The sequence below is a fragment of the Mastigoproctus giganteus genome, chromosome 2 (genome assembly GCF_048544385.1).
Source record: "Mastigoproctus giganteus isolate SK-2022 chromosome 2, ASM4854438v1, whole genome shotgun sequence".
Classification (NCBI taxonomy): Eukaryota; Metazoa; Arthropoda; class Arachnida; order Uropygi; family Thelyphonidae; genus Mastigoproctus; species Mastigoproctus giganteus.
Genome location: NC_143576.1, coordinates 146,242,989 through 146,262,199, shown reverse-complemented (window position 1 = coordinate 146,262,199; position 19,211 = coordinate 146,242,989). Strand labels below are relative to the sequence as shown.

General features: G+C 36.9%; 1 protein-coding gene across 1 annotated transcript in view; it reads right to left on the bottom strand.

The window, feature by feature from the left end:
* Positions 1–19,211, bottom strand: part of LOC150089643 (solute carrier family 75 member 1-like) — a 170,217-nt gene that overhangs the window by 63,144 nt on the left and 87,862 nt on the right. Inside the window, exon 8 of the mRNA XM_090368709.1 lies at positions 18,494–18,549. Coding sequence (XP_090224835.1) covers positions 18,494–18,549 — 56 coding nt within the window. The remainder of the gene's footprint in view (positions 1–18,493; positions 18,550–19,211) is intronic.

Below are 19,211 nucleotides of genomic sequence, written 5' to 3'. Positions count from 1 at the left end.
TCGTACGGTCAATAAACAAACGTCTGCCTGCTTGCCCCCCCTCGGTGTGTTCCATCAGCCATCGGAAGAAGGTGTGTTACTTGTTTGTCTCCTGCTAATAAAGTCAATGCACACTTGCATAAAAATTCAAATTTTTAAATGAGCCAGATGAAAATGTTACCACGAAGGAGATAATGGTAAAAGAATTAGATGAAATCTTTCGTATCGCAGAGAACCTCAAACAAAAGGTTTGAGGTTTTCTGCAATATTTATTTCGCCAGGGCCCAGAGAAGATTGTTGTCGGCTATAGGAAATTGATTGATGAAAAGAGAAAATCAACACTGTTCAAATATTTCCGCAACAGTCATTTCTTCATTGTGTATTTTATGTCAGAGGTTCCCAAACTTTCTCAGTTCACGGCGCCTTTAGTGTCTCAGTAATTTTTTCAAGGGGCACCCAGACCAAAAGAAATACCTAACAGTTCTGTTTAGTAGTTAGGTCCAAACAACTTAATAAGAAATGCTGAAACTGTGAACTACCTCGAGCTAGTAGTTCGCACGGTGTCCAACAGATGTCGAGTATCACTGTGTTTCCTTCGAAAATTTAAAATATTCCGCGGCGCGCAGTTTGGGAACCGCTATTTTATGCAATAAACATTAAATCCATAATTATTTTCATTATCTTTTACATTGTATACAGTTAAAAAGTTATTTAAAAGGTATTTTTAAAATTTTTTATGAACATTCCAGAAAGTCAAGGACCAATTATAATTTTTCCTATTGATTATTATATTCAATTAACGTGTTTGCACGATGCGCTCGCGGGACGAATTAATCACGTTAATCAAGGCCAGCCTGTATATTTCTTTGTTCAATTAAACCCTTAACCTCACTTGTCATCCATCTAGAGATCTTTCTTTTGTGGCACTTGTTCATTGGAACAAATGCATTTCTAGCTTCTAGGATAAATCTCTTGAAATATTTCCCACAATGAACTTGCATCCAACAGTGTACGGTTGCCACTACAGTTAACAGAGCCAAAGAAATACCTCAATCCACTATAGTCATTCATTCATTCATTCTCCCCCTCCCCACCCTACCATTTTCATCTTTTCACAATTGTCCCAGTGTTATACTACTTTCAAATAAAAATACCTTCTGAAAAGAAAAGTATTTTGCTAATTATTTAAAAGGTGTCACTCCCTGAAAGCCATTCTAATCATAATACCATCATGTAGGTAGATCTTTTGCTGCAATGAGAGATGCTATATGGTGCTCAAAATTTACAACCGCCAAAATTAAAGCCACTCAGAAGCAGGTAAAAAATGAAAATTACAAAAATATGTAGAACAGAAGGAACATTCTCATCCCCTTATTTACACTATGGCCAGCAAAAGCAAAATTTATTTTTTTTAAATGTAGTCTTAGTTCTCAAGTGATACAAAGCAAAAGAATTAACACCACTTATTAATTCTGCAGGGTAAATTATAAACGAAGAGCAGAAACATTCCTTATATTCTACATATTTCCATGATTTCTGCAAATTTTTAATTTTTGAAAATTAAAAAAATAATAATAATTTCAGAAGTTCCCAAGAAGGAAATTCAGATGTTCAAGATCAAGAAAGAAATCATTTTATACAGTGTACATCATGCAAGACATAACAAAATACAATGAGATGAGGTATTTTTTCTTCAGCAAACTGTAATATGATATACAAAATAAAATTTAGTTATGTACAAACTGAGTATCCCACTACATCCAATAATAAAAATCTTTCTAATTACTGAAAGTACAATACTTACTGGTTACTGGAAATAAATATACCAGTTACAGAATTTTGTCTGATAATTCAAAGTTTCTATTCAAAAATAAGACTATTTACCAAATGTGTCAAAAGAAATGATGGTCAACAAGGGTAGTAATTATATAGATATATGAATTATAGCAACTGTGGGCTAAAATACAATACAGAAATAAAATATCTGAATGACCAGGCACTTTTCTTGGTTCTCTGGAGGGAGGAAAAGGGCAAAATTTGCCATTCATTTTATACATTATACAAGGTCATATATAATATAGCCTTGTAGAATACATTCTGGAATAGGTCTTAAAACTATGAGATTCAAAAAAGTTGAAAATATAAATATAAAACTATCAATAAATCATGATACTAAATGAAATAAAAAAGTAAGTGATATGACAACCACTGCATAATCTGTCCTTTTAAAAGCATATCAGTAACCAAGATATATTCCACTTTCTCAGAAATACTAAATGAGTTACATGTTATTCACTAATTCTCATTCTACAGTTGGCAGGTATTCTTCATTTGTTTTGTTTGTATAACTAGCAAATGCAACATATTCTACCACCAGATTCCACAGTGTATAAATTATTTTTATTTCCATCTGTTGTTAAATGGTTTGAAATAAAAGAATTTAGACAAAAAACAAGGAGTAGAAGATACCAGCAATGATTCTCGCTATGCCAAACCCTAATTCCTCCTTATTGTTGAACTTCAACATTCTAAAATAAAACAATGTGTTGAAATTACCAATTTCATTTGATATTTTGCAAATTCATTTTTTAAGCAATTGTTACCATGAAAACAATAAAATATTTGTATATGTGTTTAATGTTACATATGTTAATATTAAATACCACATGGGAGATGAGACTGTCTATATCTAAACCCAAGCTGGTTCATTTTTATGATTAGAAAAGTACTCTCTCGTTATAAATATAATGATAACAAAACTATAATAATAAAACCTAATACACCACAAACTTCAAAACTGTTGGCTTAAATAACATAAATTGTCGGCTTATTATTATTTTCCCAAGTGGATAACAGCATTTTTGACATACTGCTCTGTCTGTTTGCTTCACAAAGATTGCCTATCAAGGTGAAGATCAGTTGTCTTGCTAAGTAATTATGGCTGAGCCAATCACTTAAAATGAAACTGGAAAGAAATCATATGTAGTTATTCTTCAGTGAAACCATTTTAAATCTTTCCAATTTCAGCAACCAAAATCCCTGTTTTTGAATAAATATAAAGAAGGAGATCTACAGGTTCTTATCTCACAAGGTACAAATTCTTCAAATTTGACAAGTTGATTTCTTTGATTTGTACAAGTATTTTGCTGAAAATTTTTCTCTATCACATTTTAGATTGGATTTCTGATCATAAACTTTATTAGCAATTGTATCTTCTAGTCCCTTTCATTCTATATATTCAACTTAAGTAGGCATTGGGGATGGTCAGATAAGTGGTAATTACATTTTAATGCTGAAAAATTAAAATTTTTTATATTTGAGAAATAACCACCCCAAAATAACTTATACACTTGGAGTGGCTGAATTAAAAACCACAGAAGAAAGGGATTTGGTGGTCATCATACACAGGCATAAATTTTCCGTGCAGTGTAGGCAAGTAGCAAAGAGGGCCCGTGGTGTCCAGTTTTATTGAACAATTGCATGTACAGATAGTGAGGTTATAATTCCATTATATAAGGCAATTGTGGGCCTGCACTTTGAATACTGTGTCCAGGCCTGGTAATAACACCTAGTAAGGTCAGAAAAAGCACACCCACATGAACTCTGAATACATGGACCTCAGAGTTTGGTAACTGAGAACTACAGAGAAGACCTGATTTAGGTATATTTTAGTGTCCCACTCTGAGAGAGGAAGCACTAAAATGTATGCCAGTGAAATATTCATGGAACTATGTGGCACAAAAGAACCAGGGAAAATAAATTTAAACTAAGGGAGAAGAATTATAGGCTGGATTGTGAGAAGTTCCTTTAGCCAGTGAGTGGTTAATCAATGGAACAAGTTGCCTTTGTGGAAAGTTTGAGGCTGACAGCTTGACGAAATTCAAAGGCCACCACACACAGGTAGTGGCTTTTCTAGCACAACAAAAACCTTTGGTTTCCTTACAGCATATGTCCAAAACTAATATTACAAAGCAAATATGAAGCTGTAAAATGCTCAGAGATTATATTAATGAGCTTGAAGTTATTTCTTGTTTCCATTAGGAAATAAAACAACTTGAAAATTTATTGTAACCATAGAGGGCATACAGAGTTTCATATTATCAGACCTATGGAAGAAAACTAGATGGAATTACATTTCAAGAGCAAGGGCAGGCAAAAGAATTGCTAATATCTAATTGTCATTTACACAAGTATCTGAAAGCAGCTTGTTTTTAATTTGCATTTCACTGAAAATTTTTCTTAATCAGTAACACAAGGATGTTCAATAAAGAATGATCATAATTTTTCACAAACAACTGCATGCTATTTCTAGCTGAACTGCAGATTTTAAGACCAAACCCAGCTACATCCCATAACAACTGCCAGTTGATTCAAGCACACTGTGTGACCTTGGTGGTCAATCAAGTTTATGCCTATTCACGTTTCATCTACATAATGGATGTGATATTTGAGGAAGAGTATACTGCTCTGAAACTTTGTTTCCATCTCAAGGAAACATCAGCAGACCTTGCTTCCACATAGCCCAGCTCACAGGTGGTTTAGAATGCTTAAAGATGGATATGATTCAATCCCAAAATCAGCAGTCCTGTAGCTTCAACCACTGCTGTCACCATAGAAACCATGAACACACCTTCCATAATTATGAGAGAAGATTGTCATATAACAGTAAGGCAACAAGCAGAGATGTTGAGAATATCAGTAGGAAACATGCACAGTATTCTCTATGACCGTTTACATATGACCCCAGAGTGTTTGTGCACTCTGGCTTCCAAGACTACTCACACCTAAACAGCAGCAAGTTCTCAGGGAGGTTATCAGGAATTGCAATGGATGGTTACTGAAGATGGTGAGGATCTGCACAAGGTGACAGCAGCAGATGAGACATTGCTTCATCATTTCAACCCAGAGATTAAGCAACAAAGCTCTGTTTGAAAATCTCTGTCATTGCCAACACCAAAAAAGCAAAAGTTGTGGCTACTGCAGGAAAGGTTATCTCTTTTTTTTTGACATTCAAGGAATGGTTTACAGTTATGTCGTGCCATGTCACATGATTGTTATGGGACCTTACTACAGAACTGTACTGCACTGCACCCTTTGCAAGACCACATTCATCACAAACGACCACAACTGCACACAAGTGGGTGAATGCAAGACCTCACACTGTACTTAGCCATCGTTAATGTCAAATGTATTCCTCAACCATCCTACAGTCCTGACCATTAACCCTGTGATTTTTTTTTATTTTTTTTTATTTCTAAACAGTTAAAGGAGCTGCAAGGAAAATATTTTCAGTCATCAGAAGAAGTTGTAAAGACATAAGGCAATTCTGAAATGCATGTCAAAAATGGCTTCTACAATGTATTTCAAGAATGGCAGAAATGTTGAAGTAAGTGCATTTCATCATATGGGGACTACTTTGAAAAGTACCATCAAAATATGGATGATTAATAAAGGTTTGTTATGAAAAAAAATAATGATCATTCTTTATTGAGCAGGCCCATATGTGTAGTCATTACTGCACATAAATTAAAGTTGCAATATTAGCATTAGTAAAGGCACATGGTGCAAGAAACCAAGCTTATATAGCATCAGCGAGAAAAAAAAAATTAATTTCACCCATCCACTCGTTCCAAATGTTTGGAACGAGTGGATGGGTGAAATTAATACACAGGCTGTGTTAGGGTAACTAAGAGTAGAAACAGCCGCATATATACTTGCATGTACACCAATGCTAGGAGTACAGTTAATAAATTTGATGAGCTGGAAATGGTAGTCAAGACATCAAAGGCAGATATTGTTGGGATATCAGAGATGTGGTGTCACACAGACATAAGCAGTGCAGAATTGGAATTTGGGGAGTACAATGTGTACAGAAAGGATAGACAGGAGAGGAAGGGAGGAGGGGTTATGCTGTTAGTTAAGAAACACAAAATCTAAAAGTCACTACACACCCTCCAGTAGACCTGTCCAGGCATGCCTGTATAGGTCTACTGGAGGGTGTGGATGATAAAATTACAGTTATTTTTACCTGCACAGGCGACCAGAGGAAATATGAAAAATCATTCGATTTGCCTGAACCGGAGTGGCCTGTGCAGGCAAACTGGAGCGTGAATAGCGATGTGGCAGGTGAACTGACAAATCGAGGGATTTCCCTATTCGACTTTCATTAATAATTACAAATTCTATGAAAAAAAAACACTTTGTTGCAAATAATAAGCCAACTATTGCTAAAACGTCTGTCGATACCATGGTCAGCTGAATGAATGAATGAATGGTGACAGGTGTGGTTGCAATACGGGCATCTGGTAGACTTGTACAGGCGTGCCTGCGCAGGCATAACTGACAGATTCACCGGGGAGTGTGGATGCGCTATAAGGAAGTCCATCCGATTGATGTTGGTGGACAACAAAATGTTCAATCTGTTTGGTGTGACATAAGCAATGGGAAGGGAAAGGAAAAATCAGACGTGTTTGTTATCGGCCTAATGAATCTGATGAGTATAATGAGCAATTGTGCAGAGAAATAGAGTGGGCCAGTAAATCAGTGTCTTATAGTGGGGAATTTAAATTTCCCAGAGATTGACTGGAATTTGTGGGTTGGTCACTCACACACTAGCAAGGCTTTTGTGGATTTATTGGATGATTGTTTTCTACAGCAGCATTTTCGGGAGGCAACTAGAGGGAGTAATACTCTTGATCAGATTATCAGTAGTGATCCTTCATGCATTAAGAATCTGCAGATAACGGAACCACTAGGTGGCAGTGATCACAGTGTGCTGAAGTGGGATTTACTCAAAGAGGTAACTACCATCAGGGGTTAAGGGAAGGGTTTTTGCTTTTGTAAAGGTGGCTATGGTGGTCTGAGACAATACTTAAATTCTATACGGTAGGACCAACTGATGATGTTACCAACTGCAAATTCAAAATGGGAAGCAAAAAGATTATTTCAAGATTATTTCTTTTATTTCTAAAAGAAATAATCTTGAAAGCTACTAGGCTTTTCATACCAACTAAGAAATATTGTTCAAGATTTAGGCCTAAATGGATGTCAGATGAACTAATTGGACATGTGGCAGAGAAGAAAAATGCATGGGATACATATAAATTAACAGGTGAGACAGAAGCCTATGATAGATATAAGCTGGTCTGTAATCAAGTCAAGAGGTTAGGCAGGCAAAAGCAGATTACGAAAAAATCTATGGCAAAGGATGCAAAGAAAAACAGCAAAGTGTTCTTTACTTATGTAAAAACTAGAAGGAAGGGGATGAATCAGATTGGTCCTCTTGATATTGATGATTCAATGGTTGATGACCCTGCTCAGGTAGTTAACAAACTAAATGATTATTTTGCATCTACATTCACACATGAGGATTTATTCAGGGAGGGGAATGTCAAAGGTGTATTAAACTCTGGCAATCTTGTAATAACTGAGAGTAAAGTGGAGGAGAAATAGTTGAAGATAAACATAAGAAAAGCACCTGGGGTGGATGGAATCTATCCATTTATATTAAAGGAGGCATCAGAAAACGTAAGCAAACCCTCAGCCATAATTATGAGAGCTTCCTTGGACTCGGGGGAGGTACCTGTGGACTGGAAATGTCTAAATGTGACCCCGTTGGAGGATCAAAGGGAGACACAGGTAATTACAGAACTGTTAGTTTCACTTCTGTTTCAGGGAAATGAATGGAGGCACTGGTTACAGAAGCATTGAGGGATCATCTAGACAAGACTTCAGTTATAGCTCAGACAAAGAATGGGTTTGTTAAGGGGAAGTCTTGTCTGACCAATTTGACTGGATACTATGATGTAGTCACAAAGGAACTGGATGCAGACAATTTTGATGTCATGTATTTGGATCTTAGAAAGGCTTTTGATATTGCTGCACATGGAAGACTGCTGCACAAATTAGAGCAGTGTGGCACTGGAGGCAAATTGCAGCTATAGTTAAACGGATGGTTGAGAGGGAGAAGACAGAGAGTGGTAATCAGTGGACACTGTTCTACGTGGACTAATGTTATTACTGGAATCCCCCAGGGTTCAGTGTTGGGTCTATTGTTGTTTTCTATATTCATTAATGATATTGATGATGGTATATCAGGTTTAATGTCCAAGTTTTCAGACGATACAAAGGTTGGCATTGATGATAATGACACTAATGACAGTACGCTGCTGCAACAGGATCTATAAAAGTTGAACCGATGGGTTGAGAGGTGGCAGTGGAAGTTTAATACTGACAAATGTAAAGGACCGCAGAGTAACATATCAACTGTATGGTACTACACTGACAGTGGTAGAGAGTGAAAAGGAACTGGGGCTAATTGTGCAGGCAGATATGAAGTTCTCTGAGCAGTGCAGATGGTCTACAAGAGTAGCTCATGATGTCTTGTCAATGATATACAGGAATTTTTCTAACAGGGATAAGGAGGTGATTATCCCCTTGTGTAATGCAATGTTCAGGTCACACCTTGAGTACTGTATACAAGACTGGAGACCTCATTTCAAGAAGGATGTAGAGCTGCTGGAACGAGTACAGAAAAGGGCAACAAGATTAGTAAGCGGAACAAAGGGTTGCTCTTACGAAGAAAGGCTTAAGTTTTGCAAATTACAGTGTCTGGAGACTAGGCACCTGCGAGGTGATCTCATTGAGGTGTATAAAGCCATTAATGGTTTGAGCATGCTCTATGCTGATGGGATTCTTCCTCTTGCTCAGAATAATAGCCTGAGAGGGCATTGCCTTATACAAGGGGATAATCACCTCCTTATCCCTGCTAGAAAAATTCCTGTATGTCATTGACAAGACACCATGAGCTACTCTTGCAGACCATCTGCGCAGCTCAGAAAACTTCATATCTGCCTGCACAATTACCCCGAAGTCCTTTTCATTCTCTACCACTGTCAGCGTAGTACCACACAGTTGATACATTATTCTGGAATTACTACTTCCCATATGCAGTACTTTACATTTGTCAATGTTAAAGTTCAGTTGCCACCTCTCAGCCCATCTGCTCAACTTTTCTAGATCCTGTTGGAGCAGCGTGCTATCATTAATGTCACTAACAACTCTGCCAACCTTCATATCTTTTGCAAAATTGGATATTAAGCCTAATATATCCAATCATCAATATCATTAATAAATACAGAAAACAACAATGGACCCAATACTGAACCCTGAGGGACTCCACTAATAACAGTCCACGAAGAGCAGTGTTCATTGATTACCACTCTCTTTATCCATAGCAGCAATTTGCTTCCAATGCCACACTGCCGCAATCTTCCATGTGCAACAGGAATCTTCCATGTGCAACAGTATCAAAAGCCTTTCTAAGATCCAATTATATGATATCAAAGTTATTCCCTGCATCCAGTTTCTGTGTGACCACATCAGTATCCAATCAAACTAATCAGACAAGACTTCCCCTTAACAAACCCATGCTGTGTCCGAGCTATAATTCAAGTCTTGTCTAGGTGAGTGCTTCTTTAATCAGTGCCTCCATTAATTTCTCTGGAACAGAAGCTAAACTAACAGGTCTGTAATTACCTGTGTCTCCCTTTGATCCTCCTTTTGTGGATCGGGATCTCATTTGCACATTTCCAGTTCACGGGTACCTCCCTTTAATCCAAGGAAACTCTCATAATTATGGCTAAGGGTTTGCTTACTTCCTCTGATGCCTCATTTAATATGACTGAATAGATCCCATCCACCCCAGGTGCCTTTCTTATGTTTATCTTCAACAATTTCTCCTCCACTTTGCTCTCAGTTATTACAAAATCATCTGGCTCACAGTCAGAGTTTAATTCACCTCTGGCATTCACCTCCCTGAATAACTCCTCATGTGTGAATATAGATGCAAAATACTCATTTAGTTTGTTAGCTATCTCAGCAGAATCATCAACAGTAGAACCATCGATATCCAGTGAACCAATTTGATTCATCTCCTTCCTTCTAGAGTTTACATAAATAAAGAACTCTTTGCTGTTTTTCTTTAAATCCTTTGGCTTCCGTGTCACCCATTAATTTACATATGTATCCCACGCATTTTTCTTCTCTGCTACATGTCTCATTAGTTCATCTGACATCCATTCAGGCTTAAACCTTGAACAATATTTCTTAGTTGGTATAAAAAGCCTAGTAGGTTCCAAGATTAATTCTTTGAATGCTTCCCATTTTGAATTTGCTGTTGGTAACATCATCAGTTTGTCTTACTGTATAGAATTTAAATACTGTCTCAAACCACCGTAGTCACCTTTAAGAAAGCAAAAACCCTTCCCTTTACCCCTGATGATAGTTACTCTTTGAGTAAATCCCACTTCAGCACACTGTGATCACTGCTACCTAGTGGTTCCTTTATCTGCAGATTCTTAATGCATGAAGAATCACTACTGATAATCAGATCAAGAGTATTACTCCCTCTAGTTGCCTCGCGAACATGCTGCTGTAGAAAACAATCATCCAATAAATCCACAAAAGCTTGCTAGTGTGGGAGTGACCTACTCACAAATTCCAGTCAATATATGGAAAATTAAAATCGCCCATTATAAGACTCTCTGATTTACTGGCCCACTCTATTTCCCTGTACAGTTGTTTATTATACTCATCAGTGTCATTAGGCCTATAACACATTCCTACTTTAAATTTTGATTTCCCAGTGCTTATGTCACACCAGACTGACTCAACACTGCACTGTCCAGCCATGTCGACTGGCTGTAGTTCCTTGGATTTTATGTGTTTCTTAACTAATAGCATAACCTCTCTTCCCTTACTATCCTTCCTGTACACATTGTACTCCCCAAATTCTACTTTTGCATTCCTTACATCTGTGTGATCCCATATTTCTGATATCCCAACAATATCTGCCTTTGATGTTTTGACCAACACCTCAAATTCATCAAATTTATTTACCAAACTCCTAGCATTGGTGTACACGCAAGTATACATGCATCTGTTCCTATTCTTAGCTACCCTAATACAGCCCATGTTTTTACTTGTACCGCAATGACTCCTAGCATTCTCTGAAATCCCCTGCATCTTGTTTTCCAGACTGCTGCTCATTCCAACAGAAGCAGTGCAAGAATCACTTTCACCTCTACCAGCAGCTACTGTTAATCTATTAGTTCGCATATCCCCCACCCTAGTAGTTTTCCAACGCACCTAACACTGCCTTGATAGCATCAGCAAATATTCTTGCACCCTTTCTATTTAAGTGTATCTCATCCCTGTAGAAGCACTCTCTCCGGTTAACAAGCACAGACCAGGCTGAGAAAAATTCTACCTCTTAAGCACTGCACAATCTCTCCAGGGCCGAATTGATCAACAAGGCCCTCATCATATACTCCCTCTTATAGTGTCTGGGAAGAATTTCAGACACTTTCAAATTCAACCCTAATTCATGGCTTTTTTTCAACAGTGACTTGTACTTGTTAAGTAATTCCGCCAGTCTCCTACTTAATATCATTATTATATAACTGGATAACCTTCCAAATTAGCGAATCAGAGTGGCAACCTTCATAATCAAAATACTGGCCATCTTATTCAACAAAATACTAGAAATCAACTGTATCAGAGAACTGGCTATCATTAACAATAGTACTATTTCTCAAGATAAAACTGCCAGAGAGAGGGAAGATTTAAGATACTGAGCCATGAGATTGTCACTATTCAAATGGCTAGAGAAATTGCTTTGGAAGACTCTTCCTTCCAGCTGTTTGCAAATCCAACAGCTATCTATTACTCACTTTCAGGCCAATCTACAGTAACTTGTCTGGTGTACCTAAAATTACCAATCCTCAGAGCTTTAGCCTAATTTGGCAGCCTTCAAATAAATGTCCTACTCCAACATTTGGAAGACTCTTAATAAAAATCCAGCAAGGAACAACTTCGTAAGATAGACAACCAAGGAAATATCAGACGGTAATCCATTCTTTTTCATGGCTATTTTGTTAACCCCCCTCCTTTTCTTATTTACCTCTCATTCCTACCCTCTTTTTGGCTATTATGCAGATGACGTAACATACACACAAAGTCACAAACAAGGAACAAATACTCCATCCATAAATTCTTAAAAAAATTTTGTTAATGGCCTCTTCATCTTTGCCCTAAAATTCCACATAAGCAAAACAAAATACAGTGAATTCTGTTTATTTGGGCCACCGGTTAATCGGGGCAGCTGTTTATTTGGGGCAAATCTTAAAAAATAGAAACCAATCGAGAAAATAGCCAGGGTTTACTTCGCTTAATTGGGACAGCATGCCGTTTAATCGGGGCAGGAGACCGCAGCACTGGAGATTACCCTACGATTGTCTCCGCCGGTACCACGTGGTTCGGTCGAAATTCTGGAGGTCACAACCATAAAACAATAAAAACAATTAGCAGTCACCTGTTTACTGGGCTTTTCTGTTAGTGAAATCTATCATAAACGGACAGTAAACTTCAATCTTACTGAATTTGCGATAATACCGACAGCTGGAATTCTGTGGGTTATTTTGGTGAAATGTGTTTGCACTTCCATGAAATCTTCAATTATATAAAAAATTCATTTTCAGAATCTTCTCTTCATTCCTATTTTTAAAGCTTTGTAACTCATTACTCCATTCTCACTTGCGCACGTTGTGTTACTTGCAATTTGTGTGTGCCGTGTTCTTTGTTATTGATTGCTTATCTTTTTACTGTTTTAAATTTTAACCCCTACCCACAAATGTCAGTGAACAGAAATGTCAACTAGTTCGTGTGTACATATTACAGTTCGTATTAATTATTCCGATTATCACGTATATTCTTCCGATTTTCACATATCATTTATTATTTTTTTAATTGGTAAGGTAATAAAGGGTAAATTTTTGCTTAATATATCTTTACTTTTATAGCCTGTGGATAATATTCCTCCTATTTTTGCTAATTAGAATCGCTGTTTAATAGAATTAAAATTCAATTCACAAACGGGATCACAATGACCGGCGCTTACTGCACATCGTATAGTGAACGGTACTTTACTATGTTGAGTTCGTCATAACGTGATTTGATTGTACAGTGAACCAGTTGTAAAGGGGGGGGGGGGTGCATTGTATTTTTAACTATTTAAGCGAAACTTCGGATAATTGGGGCAGCCGCTTAATTGGGCCAAAATGCACTAGTCCCCGATGTGTCCCAAATAACCAGAATGGACTGTATATCATATTCTCCATGGCAACTCTGCTCCACCTCTTCCAATAGATAGTGGTTTTGATGGTTTGGCCATTTTATGTAAATGTCCAAATTATCAAACTAACTGAAATTTCTAGACGAATCTTGAACAGATGCAAATATTAACATTGGCCATACAGTTCAAAGAATCCAGGGCCTTTACAGGACCAGCAAAAAAAAAAAAAGAAAGAAAATAACCATTACTGTTGATATTTTAAGGAGTCCTTATGCGCTGTGATGTAACGACTAGATCGTAGGCATAGCTTAGCTTAATTTTTCAGCACTCACCTCATAGTAATCCGCTTAGTTGGTGGAAAGGTTTACCATATACATAGTGGTTATGAGATTCTAATAATTTATGGGGATTATAAATTTAAAAACTAAGTTATGGGCTTTAAAAAAATTTTCTAAGAAAGGAAAGTGCACCTTCCATTCTATGGTTGTCTAATTAAAATAAATTAAATTAAATTAATGAATTAAATGAAGTGATATAATTTATTTTAATTAGATAACCATAGAATGAAAGGTGCACTTTCCTTTCTTAGAAAAAATTTTTAAAGCCCATAACTTAGTTTTTAAATTTATAATCCCCATAAGTTATTAGAATCTCATAACCACTATGTATGTGGTAAAACTTTCCACCAACTAAGTGGATTACTATGAGGTGAGTGCTGAAAAATTAAGCTAAGCTATACCTACGATCTAAAAAACCATTACACAATTTGTTTCACTCTTGCTGCAGGTACCTATATAGCAGAAATTTAAGTTCCCTGAGCCTACCCATGAAGATAAGAGACCTTCCTTATGATCCAGCATGTCTTTTTCTAAGAAAGGCTTCGGTTCTGCAAATTGCAGCATCTAGAAACTAGGCACCTGCAAAGAGATCTGATTGAGGTGTTTAAGGCTTTGAATGAATTGAACAAGCTCGCTCGCTTACACACACAGAGAGAGAGAGAGAGAGAGAGAGAGAGAGAGAGAGAATTGAAATTGAGGAAGGATAGTTGCAGGATAGATGTGCAGAAGTTTTCATTCATCCAAAGAGTAGTTGAATATTGGAACAAACTTCCATCTGTTGTGGTGGAAGTAGGTAGTTTGAATAAATAAATTCAAGAACTAGACAACTCACTGGAGGGGATAAACAGGTGATGTGGTTTTTTTTTTTTTTTTTTTTTTTTGCTGATACTTTATAAGCTTGCTTTCTTGCATCTACTAACACTTTTTTTGCCACTACTAATATTTTCCCCAAAGTTTGAATTTATGTTCCCTAGCTCTAGTGTCACTTAATACTGCAAAACTTTCACCTTTATTCATTTTATTGTCTCCTCTCAGAGTCCTATAAAGCTCAATCGCATCCTCTTTAAGACAGCTTATCACAAGGAAGAAAGTACCTAGTTACTGTACACTTTCATGAAGCCTAACACATCTGAGTGTAGTTTAGCATTAGCAAATTATGCAAGAAAGCAAGCTTATACAGCATCAGCCAAAAAAAAAAAAAAACCTCCCATTTCACCTACTCATTCCAATAGTTTGTCTAGTTCTTGCTTAAATTTAATTAAGCTATCAGCTTTCACAACAACAAATGGAAGTTTGTTACAGCAATCAATCACCCACTAACTAAAGGCAAACTTCTGCACATCTATTCTGCAACTGTCCTTCCTCAATTTGAATTTGTGGCCCCTCCTAGTTTCCAGGGGTGAACAGAATATTGAAAGTGCAGTCTCACAACTGCCTCATACAGTGGGATTATAATCGCCCTATCACTACAAGCAACTTTTCAATAAAAAGTAGAAAAAAAGAGTAAGCTAAGGACTGATCTCTGCAGGAACCCACTTCTAACCCTAATGGATAAGGGTTAGAAGTGGGCTCATTTTTTATTAGGTACACCCCTGCTTTGTTTAGTTTGTCCCACAATGTTGCAAGTCACATGACCGCAGTTGTGGATATAAATGCAGCAGAACAACCTTTCTAATATCAGTTAAGCATACAAACTGTAGCAAAAATGGAGAAAAGGAGTGATCTAACGGACTTCAAATGTGGCATAGTAGTAGGTGCAGGACGTGCTGGACAAAGCATATCTGAAACGGCAGTTCTCCTGAACTTTTCACGCATCACAGTTTCAAAGGTGTATCAAGAATGGTGCAACAAACAGAAAGCATCCTCTCAATAGCACTCCTGTGGAAGAAAATCGCTTGTTGATGAGAGAGGTCAGAGGAGGAATGGCTAGAATTGTGCAAGCAAACAGACAGGCCACAATGTCGCACATCACGTCAGAATACAACCTTGGTGAGCAGAACAAAATATTGCAATGGACCACTAGTCGCATTTTGTTGTGAATGGGCTACAACAGCTGACAGCCACATCGCGTACCTTTATTATCAATGAAGAACAAGAGAGCATGCCTCCTGTGGGCATAGCCGACCGGGCTAGCCGAGTGAGTAAAGTACCTGCCCGGCAACCCAAAGGTTGCGGGTTCGATTCCCGCCTCGGGCTTGGATCAAAGTACTGCAAAAACCTTGGGAGGTGCAATATGGCCACAGAAGCCGATGCGCCAACAACTACCAAATCAAAAAAAAAAAAAAAAACCTGTGGGCAGAGCAACACCAGCACTAGACTACTGAGGATTGGAAAACAGTTTCTTGGTCTGACAAGTCAAAGTTCCTGGTGCATCAAGTTGATGGAAGGCTCAGAGATTGGCGAAAACAACATGAATCCATGGACCCATCATGTCTGACGACTACTGTACAAGGTGGTGGGGGCAGTGTTACGGTCTGGGGAATGTTTTCTTGGCACACGTTGGATCCATTGATACCCATAGATTGTCTGAATGCTACATCGTACCTAAAGATCATTGCTGACCAAGTGCATCTGTTCATGTTGACAGTTTATCATCAGTCAGATAGTTACTTCCAGCAGGATAATGCGCCAGTGCACAAAGTCCGAATCACTATGAAATGGTTCCAGGAACACGACAATGACTTTTCTTTGCTGCAATGGCCCGCTCAGTCTACAGATCTCAATCCTATTGAACATCTTTGGGATGAGCTGGAAAGGGCTGTTCGCTCCAGGCCTACACCTCCATCGAATCTCAAGGAACTGTGTGACACACTCATGTCTGCATGGTACTCCATTCCTGCATGTTTTCAGCATCTTGTTCAATCCATGCCAAACAATCAAAAAAATATGTGTGTCCAATTCTGAACAGTTACAGAGCTACTACTGTTCAATCTTAAAATATGGTTTGGAGTTCTCAATGGTAAAAAAAAAAATAATAAAAATAAGCAAACATGCTTCTAAAATGAACAGTTTACTAAGTATGGCTGCTTATTCTTATTTTTTTAATCAATGAAAATTCCATAGCTATTTCTTTTAAATTCAAACAGCCATAGCATCGTAACCATTCAGAATTTGACACATGTTTATATGAACTTTCTTCATTGTTTTTAAATCTAGAATCAATTCTGACAGTATGGCCCATGTTATAAAATATCCTATATATTACAACTCTAAGTACTCTTCATATATATTTTGACTCTATTTCCAACTTATTGGCAAATAAAGGAATTTATTTTCCAATAAGTTGTTAAACTTCTGTTTAATGGTGAATGTGAAAATCAACTCACACACAACCTAAAAGTTTATTTATTTATTTTTTAACTGGGATATTGCCATCATAAATGTTTTAATTTTACAGTTCTAATATTATTATTAACCAATATATATCAGTCAGAAATATTCATAAAACCTGCACTATAAGCTTTAATTCTAGTAGCTATCATAAACCACTAACAGAAAAAAAAATCTATGCTCCTGCTAAATTATAATATTTTGGAAATGTAGTAAATATGAATGGTGGTGGATTTCAGAGTTTGTAAAGTAGCACACTTCAAATATATATATGATTTGATAAATACCAGAGGTGTCTGAAAGTTCAAAGCTGAATATGAAAGGGTAGTAGTACAGTGTTAAAAATTTCTGTACTAGCGTATAACACTTCAAACAATAACACATCAAGTTTCATGCAGTTTTAATTATGCCTTATATAATTACAGGTTCTGAAGTTGAAAAGTTATGTGAATGAGGAAAGGCAGACAAAATCAGTCATCATCCAGTCATCCAATATTTGGGAAACAAGAGACTAATGGCATATGCAATTCATGAAGATATGGTTACAACACTATGGGAAAGGGAGGATGCCTATTCCTTGGTTAAGAAGTAGACAGCAGAATTTAAACAAAGGAGGAAGCGCCTGGAATTTAACCCAGCAATATCCATCACTCTACAAGTTTTTGACTGTGTATGATCTGGTGATGAGTGATCAACAAATGACAGTTCAGTACATTGCCAACATCTTGGGACTCTTATCTGAACATGTCCACCACATAACAACAAAGGTTCTCGCTATGGAAAAAGGTGTAAGCATGATGGGTCCCAGCAGATAAAAAATTATCAGGAGATGTAAAGTTAAGTGAATATTTACATAATTTTAAAGCATATCTAGCAACTTTGCTTGCAAGGTTTGTGGGCATGGATGAGATTTGGGTCCATCACCTTCAGCCACAGACAAAGCAGCAGTCCAAATGATGGAAACAAAGCCCTTCTCCTCCTCCTCCAAAGAAAGCCGTCAATTCCTTCTGCTGGCAAAGGTGATGGCATCGGTTTTAGGTATGCTGATGAAGCTTTGCTAATCAATTACCTTCAGAAAAGCCAGATAGTCACAGGGACACATTAACTCAGAAAAGGAGTCTTGTTTCACCAGGAAAATGTGTCTGCCCAAAAGTCTGTTGCTGCCATAGCTGCACTACACAAGTGCAATTTTGAAATCCAGGACCATCCCCCATATTAACAAGATCTAGTACTATCGGACCTTCACCTATTTTCCTAATTTGAAGACAAATCTGGCTGGTATCCATTTTCCCACCAATTTTCTTTATTCAAATGTCAGTGGTGTCATTGATGCAGTGGATGCATTCCTAAAAGTCCAAGAGAAAAAAGCTTTCATCACAGCTGGAATCAATGCATTGCAGCACTGGTGGTAAAGTGCATTAACTAAAAAGGGAACTATTTTGAAAAGTAACACATTAAAAATCTCCTCAAATAAATCCTTCATACTCAGGCCATGAAGTTTTCAAATTCCCCTTGTACTTTTGCAAAAATACTTAAGAGATAATAAAGTATGACATCATAAGAAATAACTTAAAGTAGCAAAAAGAATATTCCCAATTCTCAATGCCAGTTATACCAATAAATAAATGGATTTGAGAATCTTCGGTATATGTGTGAAGAAGTATGCAATGTAAGCTACAAACATACTAATATCTCATCTGAAGATTTTACAAACCTTGAACGATGGCCATTATGACTCCACTAAACACATACATCTTTCCCTGCTGCATGCTAAAGTAAATATTAATATTCAAATTAAAATATTCACAGAATCACCAGAAAATATTCAGATAATTTTATAACAATAACTAAATTTTCCATAACATTAAAAGAATATAAAAACCACAGCAACAGTTCTGAAACCACCTTCATCTATGTATTCCACACTTGACAATAATATTCACAAGGATTCTGAAACATCATAAAAATGATTGGCTTACTGGAATGTTTTTTGTACAAAGTTTTGTTTTTTTTTCCTTTCATCTATTTTCAATAAACTCAATCACTTTTCCCCAAAAATGTGTGGGATGCAGTGATTTTTTAATCTGTAATTAGAACTCATTTTTAACAACAGCATATATTTTTAAGATCTTGTAATTCAGAAGCAAGTAAAACATTAGGGAAAGCCATCTTTGAAAGATGTTCATTTTAAAAAATCATTCTGTACATGCATTTGAGAAAATAAGGAGTTCAATATGATCTTTGCCTAGTCTTTAAACATAATACAAATCCTGTTTTAGTTATTTACCTTCTAGCATGGAATTCTATTGATATTCCATCATTATCTGCAATTTCCTTCTGTTTTGTGCAATGACCATCCATTTACTGCCCACAAACTCTTGAATTTCATCTGTCCATCTCCATTGTTGTCTTCCAGATTTTCTTTTAGCTCC